General features: G+C 47.1%; 1 protein-coding gene across 1 annotated transcript in view; it reads right to left on the reverse strand.

The window, feature by feature from the left end:
- PLEC (plectin) overlaps positions 1 to 26550 on the reverse strand; it is a 647147-nt gene that overhangs the window by 183942 nt on the left and 436655 nt on the right. Inside the window, exon 40 of the mRNA XM_063924739.1 lies at positions 16064 to 16148. Within this exon, the coding sequence (XP_063780809.1) occupies positions 16064 to 16148 (85 nt within the window). The remainder of the gene's footprint in view (positions 1 to 16063; positions 16149 to 26550) is intronic.

Genomic DNA, 26550 nt, shown 5'->3' on the forward strand with positions numbered 1-26550 from the left:
TCCTTATCACCTGTGTGACAGCACACAATGATCATACACTAGTACAGGACACGCTGCTCCCTGACAGACGCCTGTCCTTATCACCTGTGTGACAGCACATAATGAGCATACACTAGTACAGCACACGCTGCTCCCTGACAGACGCCTGTCCTTATCATCACCTGTGTGAAAGCACACAATGAGCACACACTAGTACAGGACACACTGCTTCCTGACAGACGCCTGTCCTTATCATCACCTGTGTGACAGCACACAATGAGCATACACTAGTACAGCACACGCTGCTCCCTGACAGACGCCTGTCCTTATCATCACCTGTGTGACAGCACACAATGAGCATACAATAGTACAGGACACGCTGCTCCCTGACAGGCGCCTGTCCTTATCACCTGTGTGACAGCACAAAATGAGCACACACTAGTACAGCACACGCTGCTCCCTGACAGACGCCTGTCCTGATCATCACCTGTGTGACAGCACACAATGAGCATACACTAGTACAGGACACGCTGCTCCCTGACAGACGCCTGTCCTTGTCATCACCTGTGTGACAGCACACAATTAGCATACACTAGTACAGCACACGCTGCTCCCTGACAGACGCCTGTCCTTATCATCACTTGTGTGACAGCACACTATGAGAATACACTAGTACAGGACACGCTGCTCCCTGACAGGTGCCTGTCCTTATCACCTGTGTGATAGCACACAATGAGCATACACTAGTACAGCACACGCTGCTCCCTGACAGACGCCTGTCCTTATCATCACCTGTGTGACAGCACACAATGAGCATACACTAGTACAGCACACGCTGCTCCCTGACAGACGTCTTTCCTTATCATCACCTGTGTGACAGCACACTATGACCATACACTAGTACAGGACACGCTGCTCCCTGACAGACGCCTGTCCTTATCATCACCTGTGTGACAGCACACAATGAGCATACACTAGTACAGCACACGCTGCTCCCTGACAGACACCTGTCCTTATCATCACCTGTGTGACAGCACACAATGAACATACACTAGTACAGCACACGCTGCTCCCTGACAGACGCCTGTCCTTACCATCACCTGTGTGACAGTACACAATGCACATACACTAGTACAGCACACGCTGCTCCCTGACAGACCCCTGTCCTTATCATCACCTGTGTGACAGCACATTATGAGCATACACTAGTACAGCACACGCTGCTCCCTGACAGACGCCTGTCCTTATCATCACCTGTGTGACAGCACACAATGAGCATACACTAGCACAGGACACGCTGCTCCTGACAGACGCCTGTTCTTATCATCACCTGTGTGACAGCACACAATGATCATACACTAGTACAGGACACTAGAGATGAGCGGGTTCGGTTTCTCTGAATCCGAACCCGCCAGAACTTCATGTTTATTTTCACGGGTCCGAGCGACTCGGATCTTCCCGCCTTGCTCGGTTAACCCGAGCGCGCCCGAACGTCATCATGACGCTGTCGGATTCTCGCGAGGCTCGGATTCTATCGCGAGACTCGGATTCTATATAAGGAGCCGCGCGTCGCCGCCATTTTCACACGTGCATTGAGATTGATAGGGAGAGGACGTGGCTGGCGTCCTCTCCGTTTAGAATTAGAATAGATTAGAGAGACACTTGATTTACTAATTTTGGGGAGCATTAGGAGTACTCAGTAGTGTACAGTGCAGAGTTTTGCTGATAGTGACCAGTGACCACCACTTTTATTTATAATCCGTTCTCTGCCTGAAAAAAGCGATACACAGCACACAGTGACTCAGTCACATACCATATCTGTGTGCACTGCTCAGGCTCAGGCCAGTGTGCTGCATCATCTATTATCTATATATAATATTATATATATCTGTCTGACTGCTCAGCTCACACAGCTTATAATTGTGGGGGAGACTGGGGAGCACTACTGCAGTGCCAGTTATAGGTTATAGCAGGAGCCAGGAGTACATAATATATTATATAGTGAGTGACCACCAGACACACAGTGCAGTTTATTTAATATATCCGTTCTCTGCCTGAAAAAAGCGATACACACAGTGACTCAGTCAGTCACATACCATATCTGTGTGCACTGCTCAGGCTCAGGCCAGTGTGCTGCATCATCTATATATATATTATATATCTGTCTGACTGCTCAGCTCACACAGCTTATAATTGTGGGGGAGACTGGGGAGCACTACTGCAGTGCCAGTTATAGGTTATAGCAGGAGCCAGGAGTACATAATATTATATTAAAATTAAACAGTGCACACTTTTGCTGCAGGAGTGCCACTGCCAGTGTGACTAGTGACCAGTGACCTGACCACCAGTATATAATATTAGTAGTATACTATCTCTTTATCAACCAGTCTATATTAGCAGCAGACACAGTACAGTGCGGTAGTTCACGGCTGTGGCTACCTCTGTGTCGGCACTCGGCAGCCCGTCCATAATTGTATATACCACCTAACCGTGGTTTTTTTTTCTTTCTTTATACATACATGCTAGTTACGAGTATACTATCTCTTTATCAACCAGTCTATATATTAGCAGCAGACACAGTACAGTGCGGTAGTTCACGGCTGTGGCTACCTCTGTGTCGGCACTCGGCAGCCCGTCCATAATTGTATATACCACCTAACCGTGGTTTTTTTTTCTTTCTTTATACATACATACTAGTTACGAGTATACTATCTCTTTATCAACCAGTCTATATTAGCAGCAGACACAGTACAGTGCGGTAGTTCACGGCTGTGGCTACCTCTGTGTCGGCACTCGGCAGCCCGTCCATAATTGTATATACCACCTAACCGTGGTTTTTTTTTCTTTCTTTATACATACATACTAGTTACGAGTATACTATCTCTTTATCAACCAGTCTATATATTAGCAGCAGACACAGTACAGTGCGGTAGTTCACGGCTGTGGCTACCTCTGTGTCGGCACTCGGCAGCCCGTCCATAATTGTATATACCACCTAACCGTGGTTTTTTTTTCTTTCTTTATACATACATACTAGTTACGAGTATACTATCTCTTTATCAACCAGTCTATATATTAGCAGCAGACACAGTACAGTGCGGTAGTTCACGGCTGTGGCTACCTCTGTGTCGGCACTCGGCAGCCCGTCCATAATTGTATATACCACCTAACCGTGGTTTTTTTTTTCTTTCTTTATACATACATACTAGTTACGAGTATACTATCTCTTTATCAACCAGTCTATATATTAGCAGCAGACACAGTACAGTGCGGTAGTTCACGGCTGTGGCTACCTCTGTGTCGGCACTCGGCAGCCCGTCCATAATTGTATACTAGTATCCAATCCATCCATCTCCATTGTTTACCTGAGGTGCCTTTTAGTTGTGCCTATTAAAATATGGAGAACAAAAATGTTGAGGTTCCAAAATTAGGGAAAGATCAAGATCCACTTCCACCTCGTGCTGAAGCTGCTGCCACTAGTCATGGCCGAGACGATGAAATGCCAGCAACGTCGTCTGCCAAGGCCGATGCCCAATGGCATAGTACAGAGCATGTCAAAACCAAAACACCAAATATCAGTAAAAAAAGGACTCCAAAACCTAAAATAAAATTGTCGGAGGAGAAGCGTAAACTTGCCAATATGCCATTTACCACACGGAGTGGCAAGGAACGGCTGAGGCCCTGGCCTATGTTCATGGCTAGTGGTTCAGCTTCACATGAGGATGGAAGCACTCAGCCTCTCGCTAGAAAACTGAAAAGACTCAAGCTGGCAAAAGCACCGCAAAGAACTGTGCGTTCTTTGAAATCCCAAATCCACAAGGAGAGTCCAATTGTGTCGGTTGCGATGCCTGACCTTCCCAACACTGGACGTGAAGAGCATGCGCCTTCCACCATTTGCACGCCCCCTGCAAGTGCTGGAAGGAGCACCCGCAGTCCAGTTCCTGATAGTCAGATTGAAGATGTCAGTGTTGAAGTACACCAGGATGAGGAGGATATGGGTGTTGCTGGCGCTGGGGAGGAAATTGACCAGGAGGATTCTGATGGTGAGGTGGTTTGTTTAAGTCAGGCACCCGGGGAGACATCTGTTGTCCGTGGGAGGAATATGGCCGTTGACATGCCAGGTGAAAATACCAAAAAAATCAGCTCTTCGGTGTGGAGGTATTTCACCAGAAATGCGGACAACAGGTGTCAAGCCGTGTGTTCCCTTTGTCAAGCTGTAATAAGTAGGGGTAAGGACGTTAACCACCTCGGAACATCCTCCCTTATACGTCACCTGCAGCGCATTCATAATAAGTCAGTGACAAGTTCAAAAACTTTGGGTGACAGCGGAAGCAGTCCACTGACCAGTAAATCCCTTCCTCTTGTAACCAAGCTCACGCAAACCACCCCACCAACTCCCTCAGTGTCAATTTCCTCCTTCCCCAGGAATGCCAATAGTCCTGCAGGCCATGTCACTGGCAATTCTGACGAGTCCTCTCCTGCCTGGGATTCCTCCGATGCATCCTTGCGTGTAACGCCTACTGCTGCTGGCGCTGCTGTTGTTGCCGCTGGGAGTCGATGGTCATCCCAGAGGGGAAGTCGTAAGCCCACTTGTACTACTTCCAGTAAGCAATTGACTGTTCAACAGTCCTTTGCGAGGAAGATGAAATATCACAGCAGTCATCCTACTGCAAAGCGGATAACTGAGTCCTTGACAACTATGTTGGTGTTAGACGTGCGTCCGGTATCCGCCGTTAGTTCACAGGGAACTAGACAATTTATTGAGGCAGTGTGCCCCCGTTACCAAATACCATCTAGGTTCCACTTCTCTAGGCAGGCGATACCGAGAATGTACACGGACGTCAGAAAAAGACTCACCAGTGTCCTAAAAAATGCAGTTGTACCCAATGTCCACTTAACCACGGACATGTGGACAAGTGGAGCAGGGCAGGGTCAGGACTATATGACTGTGACAGCCCACTGGGTAGATGTATGGACTCCCGCCGCAAGAACAGCAGCGGCGGCACCAGTAGCAGCATCTCGCAAACGCCAACTCTTTCCTAGGCAGGCTACGCTTTGTATCACCGCTTTCCAGAATACGCACACAGCTGAAAACCTCTTACGGCAACTGAGGAAGATCATCGCGGAATGGCTTACCCCAATTGGACTCTCCTGTGGATTTGTGGCATCGGACAACGCCAGCAATATTGTGTGTGCATTAAATATGGGCAAATTCCAGCACGTCCCATGTTTTGCACATACCTTGAATTTGGTGGTGCAGAATTTTTTAAAAAACGACAGGGGCGTGCAAGAGATGCTGTCGGTGGCCAGAAAAATTGCGGGACACTTTCGGCGTACAGGCACCACGTACAGAAGACTGGAGCACCACCAAAAACTACTGAACCTGCCCTGCCATCATCTGAAGCAAGAAGTGGTAACGAGGTGGAATTCAACCCTCTATATGCTTCAGAGGTTGGAGGAGCAGCAAAAGGCCATTCAAGCCTATACAATTGAGCACGATATAGGAGATGGAATGCACCTGTCTCAAGTGCAGTGGAGAATGATTTCAACGTTGTGCAAGGTTCTGATGCCCTTTGAACTTGCCACACGTGAAGTCAGTTCAGACACTGCCAGCCTGAGTCAGGTCATTCCCCTCATCAGGCTTTTGCAGAAGAAGCTGGAGGCATTGAAGAAGGAGCTAAAAGGGAGCGATTCCGCTAGGCATGTGGGACTTGTGGATGCAGCCCTTAATTCGCTTAACAAGGATTCACGGGTGGTCAATCTGTTGAAATCAGAGCACTACATTTTGGCCACCGTGCTCGATCCTAGATTTAAAGCCTACCTTGGATCTCTCTTTCCGGCAGACACAGGTCTGCTGGGGTTGAAAGACCTGCTGGTGACAAAATTGTCAAGTCAAGCGGAACGCGACCTGTCAACATCTCCTCCTTCACATTCTCCCGCAACTGGGGGTGCGAGGAAAAGGCTCAGAATTCCGAGCCCACCCGCTGGCGGTGATGCAGGGCAGTCTGGAGCGACTGCTGATGCTGACATCTGGTCCGGACTGAAGGACCTGACAACGATTACGGACATGTCGTCTACTGTCACTGCATATGATTCTCTCAACATTGATAGAATGGTGGAGGATTATATGAGTGACCGCATCCAAGTAGGCACGTCACACAGTCCGTACTTATACTGGCAGGAAAAAGAGGCAATTTGGAGGCCCTTGCACAAACTGGCTTTATTCTACCTAAGTTGCCCTCCCACAAGTGTGTACTCCGAAAGAGTGTTTAGTGCCGCCGCTCACCTTGTCAGCAATCGGCGTACGAGGTTACATCCAGAAAATGTGGAGAAGATGATGTTCATTAAAATGAATTATAATCAATTCCTCCGCGGAGACATTGACCAGCAGCAATTGCCTCCACAAAGTACACAGGGAGCTGAGATGGTGGATTCCAGTGGGGACAAATTGATAATCTGTGAGGAGGGGGATGTACACGGTGATATATCGGAGGGTGAAGATGAGGTGGACATCTTGCCTCTGTAGAGCCAGTTTGTGCAAGGAGAGATTAATTGCTTCTTTTTTGGGGGGGGTCCAAACCAACCCGTCATATCAGTCACAGTCGTGTGGCAGACCCTGTCACTGAAATGATGGGTTGGTTAAAGTGTGCATGTCCTGTTTTGTTTATACAACATAAGGGTGGGTGGGAGGGCCCAAGGACAATTCCATCTTGCACCTCTTTTTTCTTTTCTTTTTCTTTGCATCATGTGCTGATTGGGGAGGGTTTTTTTGGAAGGGACATCCTGCGTGACACTGCAGTGCCACTCCTAGATGGGCCCGGTGTTTGTGTCGGCCACTAGGGTCGCTAATCTTACTCACACAGCTACCTCATTGCGCCTCTTTTTTTCTTTGCGTCATGTGCTGTTTGGGGAGGGTTTTTTGGAAGGGACATCCTGCGTGACACTGCAGTGCCACTCCTAGATGGGCCCGGTGTTTGTGTCGGCCACTAGGGTCGCTAATCTTACTCACACAGCTACCTCATTGCGCCTCTTTTTTTCTTTGCGTCATGTGCTGTTTGGGGAGGGTTTTTTGGAAGGGCCATCCTGCGTGACACTGCAGTGCCACTCCTAGATGGGCCCGGTGTTTGTGTCGGCCACTAGGGTCGCTAATCTTACTCACACAGCTACCTCATTGCGCCTCTTTTTTTCTTTGCGTCATGTGCTGTTTGGGGAGGGTTTTTTGGAAGGGCCATCCTGCGTGACACTGCAGTGCCACTCCTAGATGGGCCCGGTGTTTGTGTCGGCCACTAGGGTCGCTAATCTTACTCACACAGCTACCTCATTGCGCCTCTTTTTTTCTTTGCGTCATGTGCTGTTTGGGGAGGGTTTTTTGGAAGGGCCATCCTGCGTGACACTGCAGTGCCACTCCTAGATGGGCCCGGTGTTTGTGTCGGCCACTAGGGTCGCTAATCTTACTCACACAGCTACCTCATTGCGCCTCTTTTTTTCTTTGCGTCATGTGCTGTTTGGGGAGGGTTTTTTGGAAGGGACATCCTGCGTGACACTGCAGTGCCACTCCTAGATGGGCCCGGTGTTTGTGTCGGCCACTAGGGTCGCTTATCTTACTCACACAGCGACCTCGGTGCAAATTTTAGGACTAAAAATAATATTGTGAGGTGTGAGGTATTCAGAATAGACTGAAAATGAGTGTAAATTATGGTTTTTGAGGTTAATAATACTTTGGGATCAAAATGACCCCCAAATTCTATGATTTAAGCTGTTTTTTAGTGTTTTTTGAAAAAAACACCCGAATCCAAAACACACCCGAATCCGACAAAAAAAATTCGGTGAGGTTTTGCCAAAACGCGGTCGAACCCAAAACACGGCCGCGGAACCGAACCCAAAACCAAAACACAAAACCCGAAAAATTTCAGGCGCTCATCTCTACGAGGACACGCTGCTCCCTGACAGACGCCTGTCCTTACCATCACCTGTGTGACAGCACACAATGAGCATACACTAGTACAGGACACGCTGCTCCCTGACAGACGCCTGTCCTTACCATCACCTGTGTGACAGCACACAATGTACATACACTAGTACACCACACGCTGCTCCCTGACAGACGCCTGTCCTTATCACCTGTGTGACAGCACACAATGAGCATACACTAGTACAGGACACGCTGCTCCCTGACAGACGCCTGTCCTTATCATCACCTGTGTGACAGCACACTATGAGCATACACTAGTACAGGACACGCTGCTCCCTGACAGACGGCTGTCCTTATCATCACCTGTGTGACAGCACACAATGAGCATACACTAGTACAGGACACGCTGCTCCCTGACAGACGGCTGTCCTTACCATCACCTGTGTGACAGCACACAATGCACATACACTAGTACACCACACGCTGCTCCCTGACAGACGCCTGTCCTTATCATCACCTGTGTGACAGCACACAATGAGCATACACTAGTACAGGACACGCTGCTCCCTGACAGACGCCTGTCCTTACCATCACCTGTGTGACAGCACACAATGCACATACACTAGTACACCACACGCTGCTCCCTGACAGACGCCTGTCCTTATCATCACCTGTGTGACAGCACAAAATGAGCACACACTAGTACAGCACACGCTGCTCCCTGACAGACGCCTGTCCTTATCATCACCTGTGTGACAGCACACTATGAGCATACACTAGTACAGGACACGCTGCTCCCTGACAGGCGCCTGTCCTTATCATCACCTGTGTGACAGCACACAATGAGCATACACTAGTACAGCACATGCTGCTCCCTGACAGACGCCTGTCCTTATCATCACCTGTGTGACAGCACACTATGAGCATACACTAGTACAGGACACGCTGCTCCCTGACAGACGCCTGTCCTTATCATCACCTGTGTGACAGCACACAATGAGCATACACTAGTACAGCACACGCTGCTCCCTGACAGACGCCTGTCCTTATCATCACCTGTGTGACAGCACACAATGAGCATACACTAGTACAGGACACGCTGCTCCCTGACAGACGCCTGTCCTTACCATCACCTGTGTGACAGCACACAATGCACATACACTAGTACACCACACGCTGCTCCCTGACAGACGCCTGTCCTTATCATCACCTGTGTGACAGCACAAAATGAGCACACACTAGTACAGCACACGCTGCTCCCTGACAGACGCCTGTCCTTATCATCACCTGTGTGACAGCACACTATGAGCATACACTAGCACAGGACACGCTGCTCCTGACAGACGCCTGTTCTTATCATCACCTGTGTGACAGCACACAATGATCATACACTAGTACAGGACACGCTGCTCCCTGACAGACGCCTGTCCTTACCATCACCTGTGTGACAGCACACAATGAGCATACACTAGTACAGGACACGCTGCTCCTGACAGACGCCTGTTCTTATCATCACCTGTGTGACAGCACACAATGATCATACACTAGTACAGGACACGCTGCTCCCTGACAGACGCCTGTCCTTACCATCACCTGTGTGACAGCACACAATGTACATACACTAGTACACCACACGCTGCTCCCTGACAGACGCCTGTCCTTATCACCTGTGTGACAGCACACAATGAGCATACACTAGTACAGGACACGCTGCTCCCTGACAGACGCCTGTCCTTATCATCACCTGTGTGACAGCACACTATGAGCATACACTAGTACAGGACACGCTGCTCCCTGACAGACGGCTGTCCTTATCATCACCTGTGTGACAGCACACAATGAGCATACACTAGTACAGGACACGCTGCTCCCTGACAGACGGCTGTCCTTACCATCACCTGTGTGACAGCACACAATGCACATACACTAGTACACCACACGCTGCTCCCTGACAGACGCCTGTCCTTATCATCACCTGTGTGACAGCACACAATGAGCATACACTAGTACAGGACACGCTGCTCCCTGACAGACGCCTGTCCTTACCATCACCTGTGTGACAGCACACAATGCACATACACTAGTACACCACACGCTGCTCCCTGACAGACGCCTGTCCTTATCATCACCTGTGTGACAGCACAAAATGAGCACACACTAGTACAGCACACGCTGCTCCCTGACAGACGCCTGTCCTTATCATCACCTGTGTGACAGCACACTATGAGCATACACTAGTACAGGACACGCTGCTCCCTGACAGGCGCCTGTCCTTATCATCACCTGTGTGACAGCACACAATGAGCATACACTAGTACAGCACATGCTGCTCCCTGACAGACGCCTGTCCTTATCATCACCTGTGTGACAGCACACTATGAGCATACACTAGTACAGGACACGCTGCTCCCTGACAGACGCCTGTCCTTATCATCACCTGTGTGACAGCACACAATGAGCATACACTAGTACAGCACACGCTGCTCCCTGACAGACGCCTGTCCTTATCATCACCTGTGTGACAGCACACAATGAGCATACACTAGTACAGGACACGCTGCTCCCTGACAGACGCCTGTCCTTACCATCACCTGTGTGACAGCACACAATGCACATACACTAGTACACCACACGCTGCTCCCTGACAGACGCCTGTCCTTATCATCACCTGTGTGACAGCACAAAATGAGCACACACTAGTACAGCACACGCTGCTCCCTGACAGACGCCTGTCCTTATCATCACCTGTGTGACAGCACACTATGAGCATACACTAGCACAGGACACGCTGCTCCTGACAGACGCCTGTTCTTATCATCACCTGTGTGACAGCACACAATGATCATACACTAGTACAGGACACGCTGCTCCCTGACAGACGCCTGTCCTTACCATCACCTGTGTGACAGCACACAATGAGCATACACTAGTACAGGACACGCTGCTCCTGACAGACGCCTGTTCTTATCATCACCTGTGTGACAGCACACAATGATCATACACTAGTACAGGACACGCTGCTCCCTGACAGACGCCTGTCCTTACCATCACCTGTGTGACAGCACACAATGAGCATACACTAGTACAGGACACGCTGCTCCCTGACAGACGCCTGTCCTTATCATCACCTGTGTGACAGCACACAATGAGCATACACTAGTACAGGACACGCTGCTCCCTGACAGACGGCTGTCCTTACCATCACCTGTGTGACAGCACACAATGCACATACACTAGTACACCACACGCTGCTCCCTGATAGACGCCTGTCCTTATCATCACCTGTGTGACAGCACACAATGAGCATACACTAGTACAGGACACGCTGCTCCCTGACAGACGCCTGTCCTTACTATCACCTGTGTGACAGCACACAATGCACATACACTAGTACACCACACGCTGCTCCCTGACAGACGCCTGTCCTTATCATCACCTGTGTGACAGCACAAAATGAGCACACACTAGTACAGCACACGCTGCTCCCTGACAGACGCCTGTCCTTATCATCACCTGTGTGACAGCACACTATGAGCATACACTAGTACAGGACACGCTGCTCCCTGACAGGCGCCTGTCCTTATCATCACCTGTGTGACAGCACACAATGAGCATACACTAGTACAGCACATGCTGCTCCCTGACAGACGCCTGTCCTTATCATCACCTGTGTGACAGCACACTATGAGCATACACTAGTACAGGACACGCTGCTCCCTGACAGACGCCTGTCCTTATCATCACCTGTGTGACAGCACACAATGAGCATACACTAGTACAGCACACGCTGCTCCCTGACAGACGCCTGTCCTTATCATCACCTGTGTGACAGCACACAATGAGCATACACTAGTACAGGACACGCTGCTCCCTGACAGACGCCTGTCCTTACCATCACCTGTGTGACAGCACACAATGCACATACACTAGTACACCACACGCTGCTCCCTGACAGACGCCTGTCCTTATCATCACCTGTGTGACAGCACAAAATGAGCACACACTAGTACAGCACACGCTGCTCCCTGACAGACGCCTGTCCTTATCATCACCTGTGTGACAGCACACTATGAGCATACACTAGTACAGGACACGCTGCTCCCTGACAGGCGCCTGTCCTTATCATCACCTGTGTGACAGCACAAAATGAGCACACACTAGTACAGCACACGCTGCTCCCTGACAGACGCCTGTCCTTATCATCACCTGTGTGACAGCACACTATGAGCATACACTAGTACAGGACACGCTGCTCCCTGACAGGCGCCTGTCCTTATCATCACCTGTGTGACAGCACACAATGAGCATACACTAGTACAGCACATGCTGCTCCCTGACAGACGCCTGTCCTTATCATCACCTGTGTGACAGCACACTATGAGCATACACTAGTACAGGACACGCTGCTCCCTGACAGACGCCTGTCCTTATCACCTGTGTGACAGCACACAATGAGCATACACTAGTACAGCACACGCTGCTCCCTGACAGACGCCTGTCCTTATCATCACCTGTGTGACAGCACACAATGAGCATACACTAGTACAGCACATGCTGCTCTCTGACAGACGCCTGTCCTTATCATCACCTGTGTGACAGCACACAATGAGCATACACTAGTACAGGACACGCTGCTCCCTGACAGACGCCTGTCCTTATCATCACCTGTGTGACAGCACACAATGAGCATACACTAGTACAGGACACACTGCTCCCTGACAGACGCCTGTCCTTATCATCACCTGTGTGACAGCACACAATGAGCATACACTAGTACAGGACACGCTGCTCCCTGACAGACGCCTGCCCTTATCATCACCTGTGTGACAGCACACAATGAGCATACACTAGTACAGGACACGCTGCTCCCTGACAGACGCCTGTCCTTATCATCACCTGTGTGACAGCACACAATGAGCATACACTAGTACAGCACACGCTGCTCCCTGACAGACGCCTGTCCTTATCATCACCTGTGTGACAGCACACAATGAGCATACACTAGTACAGCACACGCTGCTCCCTGACAGACGCCTGTCCTTATCATCACCTGTGTGACAGCACACAATGAGCATACACTAGTACAGCACATGCTGCTCCCTGACAGACGCCTGTCCTTATCATCACCTGTGTGACAGCACACAATGAGCATACACTAGTACAGCACACGCTGCTCCCTGACAGACGCCTGTCCTTATCACCTGTGTGACAGCACACAATGAGCATACACTAGTACAGCACACGCTGCTCTCTGACAGACGCCTGTCCTTATCATCACCTGTGTGACAGCACACAATGAGCATACACTAGTACAGCACATGCTGCTCTCTGACAGACGCCTGTCCTTATCATCACCTGTGTGACAGCACACAATGAGCATACACTAGTACAGGACACGCTGCTCCCTGACAGACGCCTGTCCTTATCATCACCTGTGTGACAGCACACAATGAGCATACACTAGTACAGGACACGCTGCTCCCTGACAGACGCCTGTCCTTATCATCACCTGTGTGACAGCACACAATGAGCATACACTAGTACAGGACACGCTGCTCCCTGACAGACGCCTGTCCTTATCATCACCTGTGTGACAGCACACAATGAGCATACACTAGTACAGGACACGCTGCTCCCTGACAGACGCCTGCCCTTATCATCACCTGTGTGACAGCACACAATGAGCATACACTAGTACAGGACACGCTGCTCCCTGACAGACGCCTGTCCTTATCATCACCTGTGTGACAGCACACAATGAGCATACACTAGTACAGGACACGCTGCTCCCTGACAGACGCCTGCCCTTATCATCACCTGTGTGACAGCACACAATGAGCATACACTAGTACAGGACACGCTGCTCCCTGACAGACGCCTGCCCTTATCATCACCTGTGTGACAGCACACAATGAGCATACACTAGTACAGGACACGCTGCTCCCTGACAGACGCCTGTCCTTATCATCACCTGTGTGACAGCACACAATGAGCATACACTAGTACAGGACATGCTGCTCCCTGACAGACGCCTGTCCTTATCATCACCTGTGTGACAGCACACAATGATCATACACTAGTACAGGACATGCTGCTCCCTGACAGACGCCTGTCCTTATCATCACCTGTGTAACAGCACACAATGAACATACACTAGTACAGGACATGCTGCTCCCTGACAGACGCCTGTCCTTATCATCACCTGTGTGACAGCACACAATGAGCATACACTAGTACAGCACACGCTGCTCCCTGACAGACGCCTGTCCTTATCATCACCTGTGTAACAGCACACAATGAACATACACTAGTACAGCACACGCTGCTCCCTGACAGACGCCTGTCCTTATCATCACCTGTGTAACAGCACACAATGAACATACACTAGTACAGGACACGCTGCTCCCTGACAGACGCCTGTCCTTACCATCACCTGTGTAACAGCACACAATGAACATAGACTAGTACAGGACACGCTGCTCCCTACCAGACGCCTGTCCTTATCATCACCTGTTGCCGGAACCAAAACTGTTTCATTATAATCAACTTCTCTGATGTTCCATTACTTTAGCTTCTTTATATTACAAGACGTGGGCCAAGGTTGTCCATTATTGAGACAAAACATATAAGACACACTTGAGGAAGATGTACTAAGCCTTGGAGAGAGATAAAGTGGGCGGAGGTAAAGTACCATCCAATCAGCTCCTAACTGCTATGTTACAGGCTGTGTTTATAAAATGACAGTTAGGAGCTGATTGGCTGTTACTTTATCTCCGTCCACTTTATCTCTCTCCAACACTTAGTACATCTGATCCTTACAGCGCCGTACACACGGGAGAGATGTGTGCTGAGCGAGGGGGGGGGGATGGGGGGGAACGCTCATTTCACACAGCAGTGAAGTGAGCGATCTAATAGATTTGGCATGCATGCCAAATGTAGAGTCAGCGATAGTGACGCGCGGGATCACGCCATGGGCATACACATCTAGTCAGATTGCTTAGAATTTAAGCACGGATCTCTTCGTATGTACCCCCCTTACGGGTCTATTTATTATCAGGTTTTAGAGCTGATAATTATAATGAGCACTTATCACAGCGATAAGATGAAGGTTCGCCCAGGATGTACTAAGAACACCGGGACAGAGACTTTCTCTCTGCGATGTGTAAAAGTAAAGTGATGGCTATACTTACATCCACAGGATCTGACCCGTAGGCCCCTGCGTCTGCTGCTCGGAGTGTTTTATACCCCAATTATCACACCTCAGTCTCCATTAGGAAATCCTATACTACCAGTCTACAACATCTACACACCCCAATACTACAGGAGGTCCACATCAGATTATTAACAGGGTGTATATTTCTCCCTCACAGCGGAAGCGTTGTGACCCTGACAAAACGGGTTGTTGTCAGAAGTGCAAGCAAGATGGAACAAGATGGAGGAAGATGGAGGAAGATGGAGGAAGATGGAACAAGATGGAGGAAGATGGAACAAGATGGAGGAAGATGGAACAAGATGGAGGAAGATGGAACAAGATGGAACAAGATGGAGGAAGATGGAACAAGATGGAACAAGATGGAGGAAGATGGAACAAGATGGAGGAAGATGGAACAAGATGGAGGAAGATGGAACAAGATGGAACAAGATGGAGGAAGATGGAACAAGATGGAGGAAGATGGAACAAGATGGAGGAAGATGGAGGAAGATGGAACAAGATGGAGGAAGATGGAACAAGATGGAGGAAGATGGAACAAGATGGAACAAGATGGAGGAAGATGGAACAAGATGGAACAAGATGGAACAAGATCGAACAAGATGGAGGAAGATGGAGGAAGATGGAACAAGATGGAGGAAGATGGAACAAGATAGAGGAAGATGGAACAAGATGGAACAAGATGGAGGAAGATGGATCAAGATGGAGGAAGATGGAACAAGATGGAACAAGCGCCTCTCACTTGGGAATGCAGAAAAATAACAGGCTTCCACTTTTGACAGTTACACTAACGATGGCTGAGAAAGTGCCCCCGCTCGTTAGGGAAAGGTAAATGCCCTCACGTGTTCTTGGTGAGCCTGATGCACTCTAGTTGTGGTTACTGTCTTCATGTCCAGAACTGCCAGTCACGCAAAGTTGCGTCAATCACACGATCTACACGGATCATCAGTCACATCACTTACCTGAAACCAGTTCCAGCATCACTTCGCCCTTCTCCAGAACTCTCTCTAGATCCCCCGGCTTGCTCTGAACATCTTTATTCAGCTCCTGAAACAAGAGGAACGTGACGTGAGCAGCCGGTCAGACACTGGGTAATAGCCGGTGAGTTACAGGTGTGACGTGCAGATCTTCTGCACTATGCACAATACATACTATGGGGCAGAACACACTAACCACTGCCTGGTGGTAACCAGTGATTACTCTCAGGGTGACATGGAATTGTTCCATCAGAATAGTGACACTGCTACATATAGTATACAGGTATATAGTATGATCAGGCCTCCTCTATGTGCAGTGACACAGGTATGTATGATATACAGGTATATAGTATGATCAGGCTTCCTCTATGTGCAGTGACACAGGTATGTATAGTATACAGGTATGTAGTATGATCAGGCCTCCTCTATGTGCAGTGACACAGGTATGTATGGTATACAGGTATATAGTATGATCAGGCCTCCTCTATGTGCAGTGACACAGGTATGTATGGTATACAGGTATGTAGTATGATCAGGTCTCCTCTATGTGCAGTGACACAGGTATGTATGGTATACAGGTAAGTAGTATAATCAGGCCTCCTCTATGTGCAGTGACACAGGTATGTACGGTATACAGGTATATAGTATGATCAGGTCTCCTCTATGTGCAGTGACACAGGTATGTACGGTATACAGGTATATAGTATGATCAGGTCTCCTCTATGTGCAGTGACACAGGTATGTACGGTATACAGGTATATAGTATGATCAGGTCTCCTCTATGTGCAGTGACACAGGTATGTATGGTATACAGGTATGTAGTATGATCAGGCCTCCTCTATGTGCAGTGACACAGGTATGTACGGTATACAGGTATATAGTATGATCAGGCCTCCTCTATGTGCAGTGACACAGGTATGTATGGTATACAGGTATGTAGTATGATCAGGTCTCCTCTATGTGCAGTGACACAGGTATGTATGGTATACAGGTAAGTAGTATAATCAGGCCTCCTCTATGTGCAGTGACACAGGTATGTACGGTATACAGGTATATAGTATGATCAGGTCTCCTCTATGTGCAGTGACACAGGTATGTACGGTATACAGGTATATAGTATGATCAGGTCTCCTCTATGTGCAGTGACACAGGTATGTACGGTATACAGGTATATAGTATGATCCGGTCTCCTCTATGTGCAGTGACACAGGTATGTATGGTATACAGGTATGTAGTATGATCAGGCCTCCTCTATGTGCAGTGACACAGGTATGTATGGTATACAGGTATGTAGTATGATCAGGTCTCCTCTATGTGCAGTGACACAGGTATGTATGGTATACAGGTAAGTAGTATAATCAGGCCTCCTCTATGTGCAGTGACACAGGTATGTACGGTATACAGGTATATAGTATGATCAGGTCTCCTCTATGTGCAGTGACACAGGTATGTACGGTATACAGGTATATAGTATGATCAAGTTTCCTCTATGTGCAGTGACACAGGTATGTACGGTATACAGGTATGTAGTATGATCAGGCCTCCTCTATGTGCAGTGACACAGGTATGTATAGTATACAGGTATATAGTATGATCAGGCCTCCTCTATATGCAGTGACACAGGTATGTATGGTATACAGGTATGTAGTATGATCAGGCCTCCTCTATGTGCAGTGACACAGGTATGTACGGTATACAGGTATGTAGTATGATTAGGCCTCCTCTATGTGCAGTGACACAGGTATGTATGGTATACAGGTATGTAGTATAATCAGGCCTCAATCTGCAGTGACACAGATATGTATGGTATACAGGTATATAGTATGATCAGGCCTCCTCTATATGCAGTGACACAGGTATGTACGGTATACAGGTATGTAGTATGATTAGGCCTCCTCTATGTGCAGTGACACAGGTATGTATGGTATACAGGTATATAGTATGATCAGGCCTCTATGTGCAGTGACAAAGGTATGTATGGTATACAGGTATGTAGTATGATCAGGCCCCCTCTATGTGCAGTGACACAGGTATGTACGATATACAGGTATGTAGTATGATCAGGCCTCCTCTATGTGCAGTGACACAGGTATGTACGATATACAGGTATGTAGTATGATCAGGCCTCCTCTATGTGCAGTGACACAGGTATGTACGATATACAGGTATTTAGTATGATCAGGCCTCCTCTATGTGCAGTGACACAGGTATGTATGGTATACAGGTATATAGTATGATCAGGCCTCCTCTATGTGCAGTGATACAGGTATGTATGGTATACAGGTATGTAGTATGATCAGGAACGCCTCTATGTGCAGTGACACAGGTATGTATGGTATACAGGTATGTAGTATGATCAAGTCTCCTCTATGTGCAGTGACACAGGTATGTACGGTATACAGGTATGTAGTATGATCAGGCCTCCTCTATGTGCAGTGACACAGGTATGTATAGTATACAGGTATATAGTATGATCAGGCCACCTCTATGTGCAGTGACACAGGAATGTATGGTATACAGGTATATAGTATGATCAGGCCTCCTCTATGTGCAGTGACACAGATATGTATGGTATACAGGTACATAGTATGATCAGGCCTCCTCTATGTGCAGTGACACAGGTATGTACGGTATACAGGTATGTAGTATAATCAGGCCTCAATCTGCAGTGACACAGGTATGTACGGTATACAGGTATGTAGTATGATCAGGCCTCCTCTATGTGCAGTGACACAGGTATGTATGGTATACAGGTATGTAGTATGATCAGGCCTCCTCTATATGCAGTGACACAGGTATGTACGGTATACAGGTATGTAGTATAATCAGGCCTCCTCTATGTGCAGTGACACAGGTATGTACGGTATACAGGTATGTAGTATGATCAGGCCTCCTCTAAGTGCAGTGACACAGGTATGTACGGTATACAGGTATGTAGTATAATCAGGCCTCCTCTATGTGCAGTGACACAGGTATGTACAATATACAGGTATGTAGTATGATCAGGCCTCCTCTATGTGCAGTGACACAGGTATGTATGGTATACAGGTATGTAGTATGATCAGGCCGCCTCTATGTGCAGTGACACAGGTATGTATGGTATACAGGTATATAGTATGATCAGGCCGCCTCTATGTGCAGTGACACAGGTATGTATGGTATACAGGTATATAGTATGATCAGGCCTCTTCTATGTGCAGTGACACAGGTATGTATGGTATACAGGTATATAGTATGATCAGGCCTCCTCTATGTGCAGTGACACAGGTATGTATGGTATACAGGTATGTAGTATAATCAGGTCTCTATGTGCAGTGACACAGGTATGTATGGTATACAGGTATGTAGTATGATCAGGCCTCCTCTATGTGCAGTGACACAGGTATGTATGGTATACAGGTATATAGTATGATCAGGCCTCCTCTATGTGCAGTGCCACAGGTATGTATGGTATACAGGTATATAGTATGATCAGGCCTCCTCTATGTGCAGTGACACAGGTATGTACGATATACAGGTATGTAGTATGATCAGGCCTCCTCTATGTGCAGTGACACAGGTATGTACGGTATACAGGTATGTAGTATGATCAGGCCTCTATGTGCAGTGACACAGGTATGTATGGTATACAGGTATATAGTATGATCAGGCCTCCTCTATGTGCAGTGACACAGGTATGTATGGTATACAGGTATGTAGTATAATCAGGCCTCCTCTATGTGCAGTGACACAGGTATGTACGGTATACAGGTATGTAGTATGATCAGGCCTCCTCTATGTACAGTGACACAGGTATGTATGGTATACAGGTATGTGGTATGATAAGACCTCCTCTATGTGCAGTGACACAGGTATGTATGGTATACAGGTATGTAGTATGATCAGGCCTCCTCTATGTGCAGTGACACAGGTATGTACGGTATACAGGTATGTAGTATGATCAGGCCTCCTCTATGTGCAGTGACACAGGTATGTATGGTATACAGGTATGTAGTATGATCAGGCCGCCTCTATGTGCAGTGACACAGGTATGTATGGTATACAGGTATGTAGTATAATCAGGCCTCAATCTGCAGTGACACAGGTATGTATGGTATACAGGTATGTAGTATGATCAGGCCTCCTCTATGTGCAGTGATACAGGTATGTATGGTATACAGGTATGTAGTATTATCAGGCCTCAATCTGCAGTGACACAGGTATGTACGGTATACAGGTATATAGTATGATCAAGTCTCCTCTATGTGCAGTGACACAGGTATGTACGGTATACAGGTATGTAGTATGATCAGGCCTCCTCTATGTGCAGTGACACAGGTATGTATAGTATACAGGTATATAGTATGATCAGGCCACCTCTATGTGCAGTGACACAGGTATGTATGGTATACAGGTATGTAGTATGATCAGGCCTCCTCTATATGCAGTGACACAGGAATGTATGGTATACAGGTATGTAGTATAATCAGGCCTCAATCTGCAGTGACACAGGTATGTATGGTATACAGGTATGTAGTATGATCAAGTCTCCTCTATGTGCAGTGACACAGGTATGTACGGTATACAGGTATGTAGTATGATCAGGCCTCCTCTATGTGCAGTGACACAGGTATGTATAGTATACAGGTATATAGTATGATCAGGCCACCTCTATGTGCAGTGACACAGGAATGTATGGTATACAGGTATATAGTATGATCAGGCCTCCTCTATGTGCAGTGACACAGGTATGTACAGTATACAGGTATGTAGTATAATCAGGCCTCCTCTATGTGCAGTGACACAGGTATGTACGGTATACAGGTATGTAGTATGATCAGGCCTCCTCTATGTGCAGTGACACAGGTATGTACGGTATACAGGTATGTAGTATGATCAGGCCTCCTCTATGTGCAGTGACACAGGTATGTATAGTATACAGGTATGTAGTATGATCAGGCCTCCTCTATATGCAGTGACACAGGTATGTATGGTATACAGGTATGTAGAATGATCAGGCCTCCTCTATGTGCAGTGACACAGGTATGTACGGTATACAGGTATGTAGTATGATGAGGCCTCCTCTATATGCAGTGACACAGGTATGTACGGTATACAGGTATGTAGTATGATGAGGCCTCCTCTATATGCAGTGACACAGGTAGGTACGGTATATAGGTATGTAGTATGATCAGGCCGCCTCTATGTGCAGTGACACAGTTATGTACGGTATACAGGTATGTAGTATGATCAGGCCGCCTCTATGTGCAGTGACACAGGTATGTATGGTATACAGGTATGTAGTATGATCAGACCTCCTCTATGTGCAGTGACACAGGTATGTATGGTATACAGGTATATAGTATGATCAGGCCTCCTCTATGTGCAGTGACACAGGTATGTATGGTATACAGGTATGTAGTATGATCAGGCCGCCTCTATGTGCAGTAACACAGGTATGTATGGTATACAGGTATGTAGTATGATCAGGCCTCCTCTATGTGCAGTGACACAAGTATGTATGGTATACAGGTATGTAGTATAATCAGGCCTCCTCTATGTGCAGTGACACAGGTATGTATGGTATACAGGTATGTAGTATGATCAGGCCGCCTCTATGTGCAGTGACACAGGTATGTATGGTATACAGGTATGTAGTATGATCAGGCCGCATCTATGTGCAGTGACACAGGTATGTATGGTATACAGGTATGTAGTATGATCAGGCCTCCTCTATGTGCAGTGACACAGGTATGTATGGTATACAGGTATGTAGTATGATCAGGCATCCTCTATGTGCAGTGACACAGGTATGTATGGTATACAGGTATGTAGTATGATCAGGCATCCTCTATGTGCAGTGACACAGGTATGTATGGTATACAGGTATATAGTATGATCAGGCATCCTCTATGTGCAGTGACACAGGTATGTATGGTATACAGGTATGTAGTATGATCAGGCCGCCTCTATGTGCAGTCACACAGGTATGTATGGTATACAGGTATGTAGTCTAATCAGGCCTATATGTGCAGTGACACAGGTATGTACAGTATACAGGTATGTAGTATGATCAGGCCTCCTCTATATGCAGTGACACAGGTATGTATGGTATACAGGTATGTAGTATGATCAAGCCTCCTCTATGTGCAGTGACACAGCTATGTATAGTATACAGGTATGTAGTATGATCAGGCCTCCTCTATGTGCAGTGACACAGGTATGTATGGTATACAGGTATATAGTATGATCAGGCCCCCTCTATCTGCAGTGACACAGGTATGTACGGTATACAGGTATGTAGTATGATCAGGCCTCCTGTATGTGCAGTGACACAGGTATGTATGGTATACAGGTATGTAGTATGATCAGGCCGCCTCTATGTGCAGTGACACAGGTATGTATGGTATACAGGTATGTAGTACAATCAGGCCGCCTCTATGTGCAGTGACACAGGTATGTATGGTATATAGGTATGTAGTATGATCAGGCCTCCTCTATATGCAGTGACACAGGTATGTACGGTATACAGGTATGTAGTATGATCAGGCCTGTATGTGCAGTGACACAGGTATGTATGGTATACAGGTATGTAGTATGATCAGGCCTCAATGTGCAGTGACACGGGTATGTACGGTATACAGGTATGTAGTATAATCAGGCCTCTATGTGCAGTGACACAGGTATGTATGGTATACAGGTATGTAGTATGATCAGGCCGCCTCTATGTGCAGTGACACAGGTATGTATGGTATACAGGTATGTAGTATGATCAGGCCTCAATGTGCAGTGACACAGGTATGTACGGTATACAGGTATATAGTATGATCAGGCCTCCTCTATGTGCAGTGACACAGGTATGTACGGTATACAGGTATGTAGTATGATCAGGCCTGTATGTGCAGTGACACAGGTATGTATGGTATACAGGTATGTAGTATGATCAGGCCTCAATGTGCAGTGACACGGGTATGTACGGTATACAGGTATGTAGTATAATCAGGCCTCTATGTGCAGTGACACAGGTATGTATGGTATACAGGTATGTAGTATGATCAGGCCGCCTCTATGTGCAGTGACACAGGTATGTATGGTATACAGGTATGTAGTATGATCAGGCCTCAATGTGCAGTGACACAGGTATGTACGGTATACAGGTATGTAGTATGATCAGACCTCCTCTATGTGCAGTGACACAGATATGTACGGTATACAGGTATGTAGTATGATCAGGCCTCCTCTATGTGCAGTGACACAGTTAAGTACGGTATACAGGTATGTAGTATGATCAGGCCTCTATGTGCAGTGACACAGGTATGTATGGTATACAGGTATATAGTATGATCAGGCCTCCTCTATGTGCAGTGACACAGGTATGTATGGTATACAGGTATGTAGTATGATCAGGCCTCCTCTATGTGCAGTGACACAGGTATGTACGGTATACAGGTATATAGTATGATCAGGCTTCCTCTATGTGCAGTGACACAGTTAAGTACGGTATACAGGTATGTAGTATGATCAGGCCTCCTCTATGTGCAGTGACACAGGTATGTACGGTATACAGGTATGTAGTATGATCAGGCCTGTATGTGCAGTGACACAGGTATGTATGGTATACAGGTATGTAGTATAATCAGGCCTCCTCTATGTGCAGTGACACAGGTATGTATGGTGTACAGGTATGTACTATGATCAGGCCTGTATGTGCAGTGACACAAGTATGTATGGTATACAGGTATGTAGTATAATCAGGCCTCTATGTGCAGTGACACAGGTATGTATGGTATACAGGTATGTAGTATGATCAGGCCGCCTCTATGTGCAGTGACACAGGTATGTATGGTATACAGGTATGTACTATGATCAGGCCTGTATGTGCAGTGACACAGGTATGTATGGTGTACAGGTATGTAGTATGATCAGGCCGCCTCTATGTGCAGTGACACAGGTATGTACGGTATACAGGTATGTAGTATGATCAGGCCTCCTCTATGTACAGTGACACAGGTATGTATGGTATACAGGTATATAGTATGATCAGGCCTCCTCTATGTGCAGTGACACAGGTATGTATGGTATACAGGTATGTAGTATGATCAGGCCTCCTCTATGTGCAGTGATACAGGTATGTATGGTATACAGGTATGTAGTATAATCAGGCCTCAATCTGCAGTGACACAGGTATGTACGGTATACAGGTATGTAGTATGATCAAGTCTCCTCTATGTGCAGTGACACAGGTATGTACGGTATACAGGTATGTAGTATGATCAGGCCTCCTCTATGTGCAGTGACACAGGTATGTATAGTATACAGGTATATAGTATGATCAGGCCACCTCTATGTGCAGTGACACAGGTATGTATGGTATACAGGTATATAGTATGATCAGGCCTCCTCTATGTGCAGTGACACAGGTATGTATGGTATACAGGTATGTAGTATGATCAGGCCTCCTCTATGTGCAGTGACACAGGTATGTATAGTATACAGGTATGTAGTATGATCAGGCCTCCTCTATATGCAGTGACACAGGTATGTATGGTATACAGGTATATAGTATGATCAGGTCTCCTCTATGTGCAGTGACACAGGTATGTATGGTATACAGGTATGTAGTATGATCAGGCCTCCTCTATGTGCAGTGACACAGGTATGTACGGTATACAGGTATGTAGTATGATCAGGCCTCCTCTATGTGCAGTGACACAGGTATGTACGGTATACAGGTATGTAGTATGATCAGGCCGCCTCTATGTGCAGTGACACAGGTATGTATGGTATACAGGTATGTAGTATGATCAGGCCGCCTCTATGTGCAGTGACACAGTTATGTACGGTATACAGGTATGTAGTATGATCAGGCCGCCTCTATGTGCAGTGACACAGGTATGTATGGTATACAGGTATGTAGTATGATCAGGCCGCCTCTATGTGCAGTGACACAGGTATGTACGGTATACAGGTATGTAGTATGATCAGGCCGCCTCTATGTGCAGTGACACAGTTATGTACGGTATACAGGTATTTAGTATGATCAGGCCTCCTCTATGTGCAGTGACACAGGTATGTATGGTATACAGGTATGTAGTATGATCAGACCTCCTCTATGTGCAGTGACACAGGTATGTATGGTATACAGGTATATAGTATGATCAGGCCTCCTCTATGTGCAGTGACACAGGTATGTATGGTATACAGGTATGTAGTATGACCAGGCCGCCTCTATGTGCAGTGACACAGGTATGTATGGTATACAGGTATGTAGTATGATCAGGCATCCTCTATGTGCAGTGACACAGGTATGTATGGTATACAGGTATGTAGTATGATCAGGCATCCTCTATGTGCAGTGACACAGGTATGTATGGTATACAGGTATGTAGTATGATCAGGCCGCCTCTATGTGCAGTGACACAGGTATGTATGGTATACAGGTATGTAGTATGATCTGGCCGCCTCTATGTGCAGTGACACAGGTATGTATGGTATACAGGTATGTAGTATGATCAGGCCTCCTCTATGTGCAGTGACACAAGTATGTATGGTATACAGGTATGTAGTATGATCAGGCCTCCTCTATGTGCAGTGACACAGGTATGTACGGTATACAGGTATGTAGTATGATCAGGCCTCTATGTGCAGTGACACAGGTATGTAAGGTATACAGGTATGTAGTATGATCAGGCCTCCTCTATGTGCAGTGACACAGGTATGTATGGTATACAGGTATGTAGTATAATCAGGCCTCTATGTGCAGTGACACAGGTATGTGTGGTATACAGGTATGTAGTATGATCAGGCCTCTATGTGCAGTGACACAGGTATGTAAGGTATACAGGTATGTAGTATGATCAGGCCTCCTCTATGTGCAGTGACACAGGTATGTATGGTATACAGGTATGTAGTATAATCAGGCCTCTATGTGCAGTGACACAGGTATGTACGGTATACAGGTATGTAGTATGATCAGGCCTCTATGTGCAGTGACACAGGTATGTACGGTATACAGGTATGTAGTATGATCAGGCCTCTATGTGCAGTGACACAGGTATGTATGGTATACAGGTATGTAGTATGATCAGGCCTCTATGTGCAGTGACACAGGTATGTATGGTATACAGGTATGTAGTATGATCAGGCCTCTATGTGCAGTGACACAGGTATGTATGGTATACAGATATATAGAATGATCAGGCATCCTCTATGTGCAGTGACACAGGTATGTATGGTATACAGGTATGTAGTATGATCAGGCCGCCTCTATGTGCAGTGACACAGGTATGTATGGTATACAGGTATGTAGTATGATCAGGCCGCATCTATGTGCAGTGACACAGGTATGTATGGTATACAGGTATATAGTATGATCAGGCATCCTCTATGTGCAGTGACACAGGTATGTATGGTATACAGGTATGTAGTATGATCAGGCCGCCTCTATGTGCAGTCACACAGGTATGTATGGTATACAGGTATGTAGTCTAATC

Source organism: Pseudophryne corroboree, chromosome 5 (genome assembly GCF_028390025.1).
Source record: "Pseudophryne corroboree isolate aPseCor3 chromosome 5, aPseCor3.hap2, whole genome shotgun sequence".
In the NCBI taxonomy this organism is placed as follows: domain Eukaryota; kingdom Metazoa; phylum Chordata; class Amphibia; order Anura; family Myobatrachidae; genus Pseudophryne; species Pseudophryne corroboree.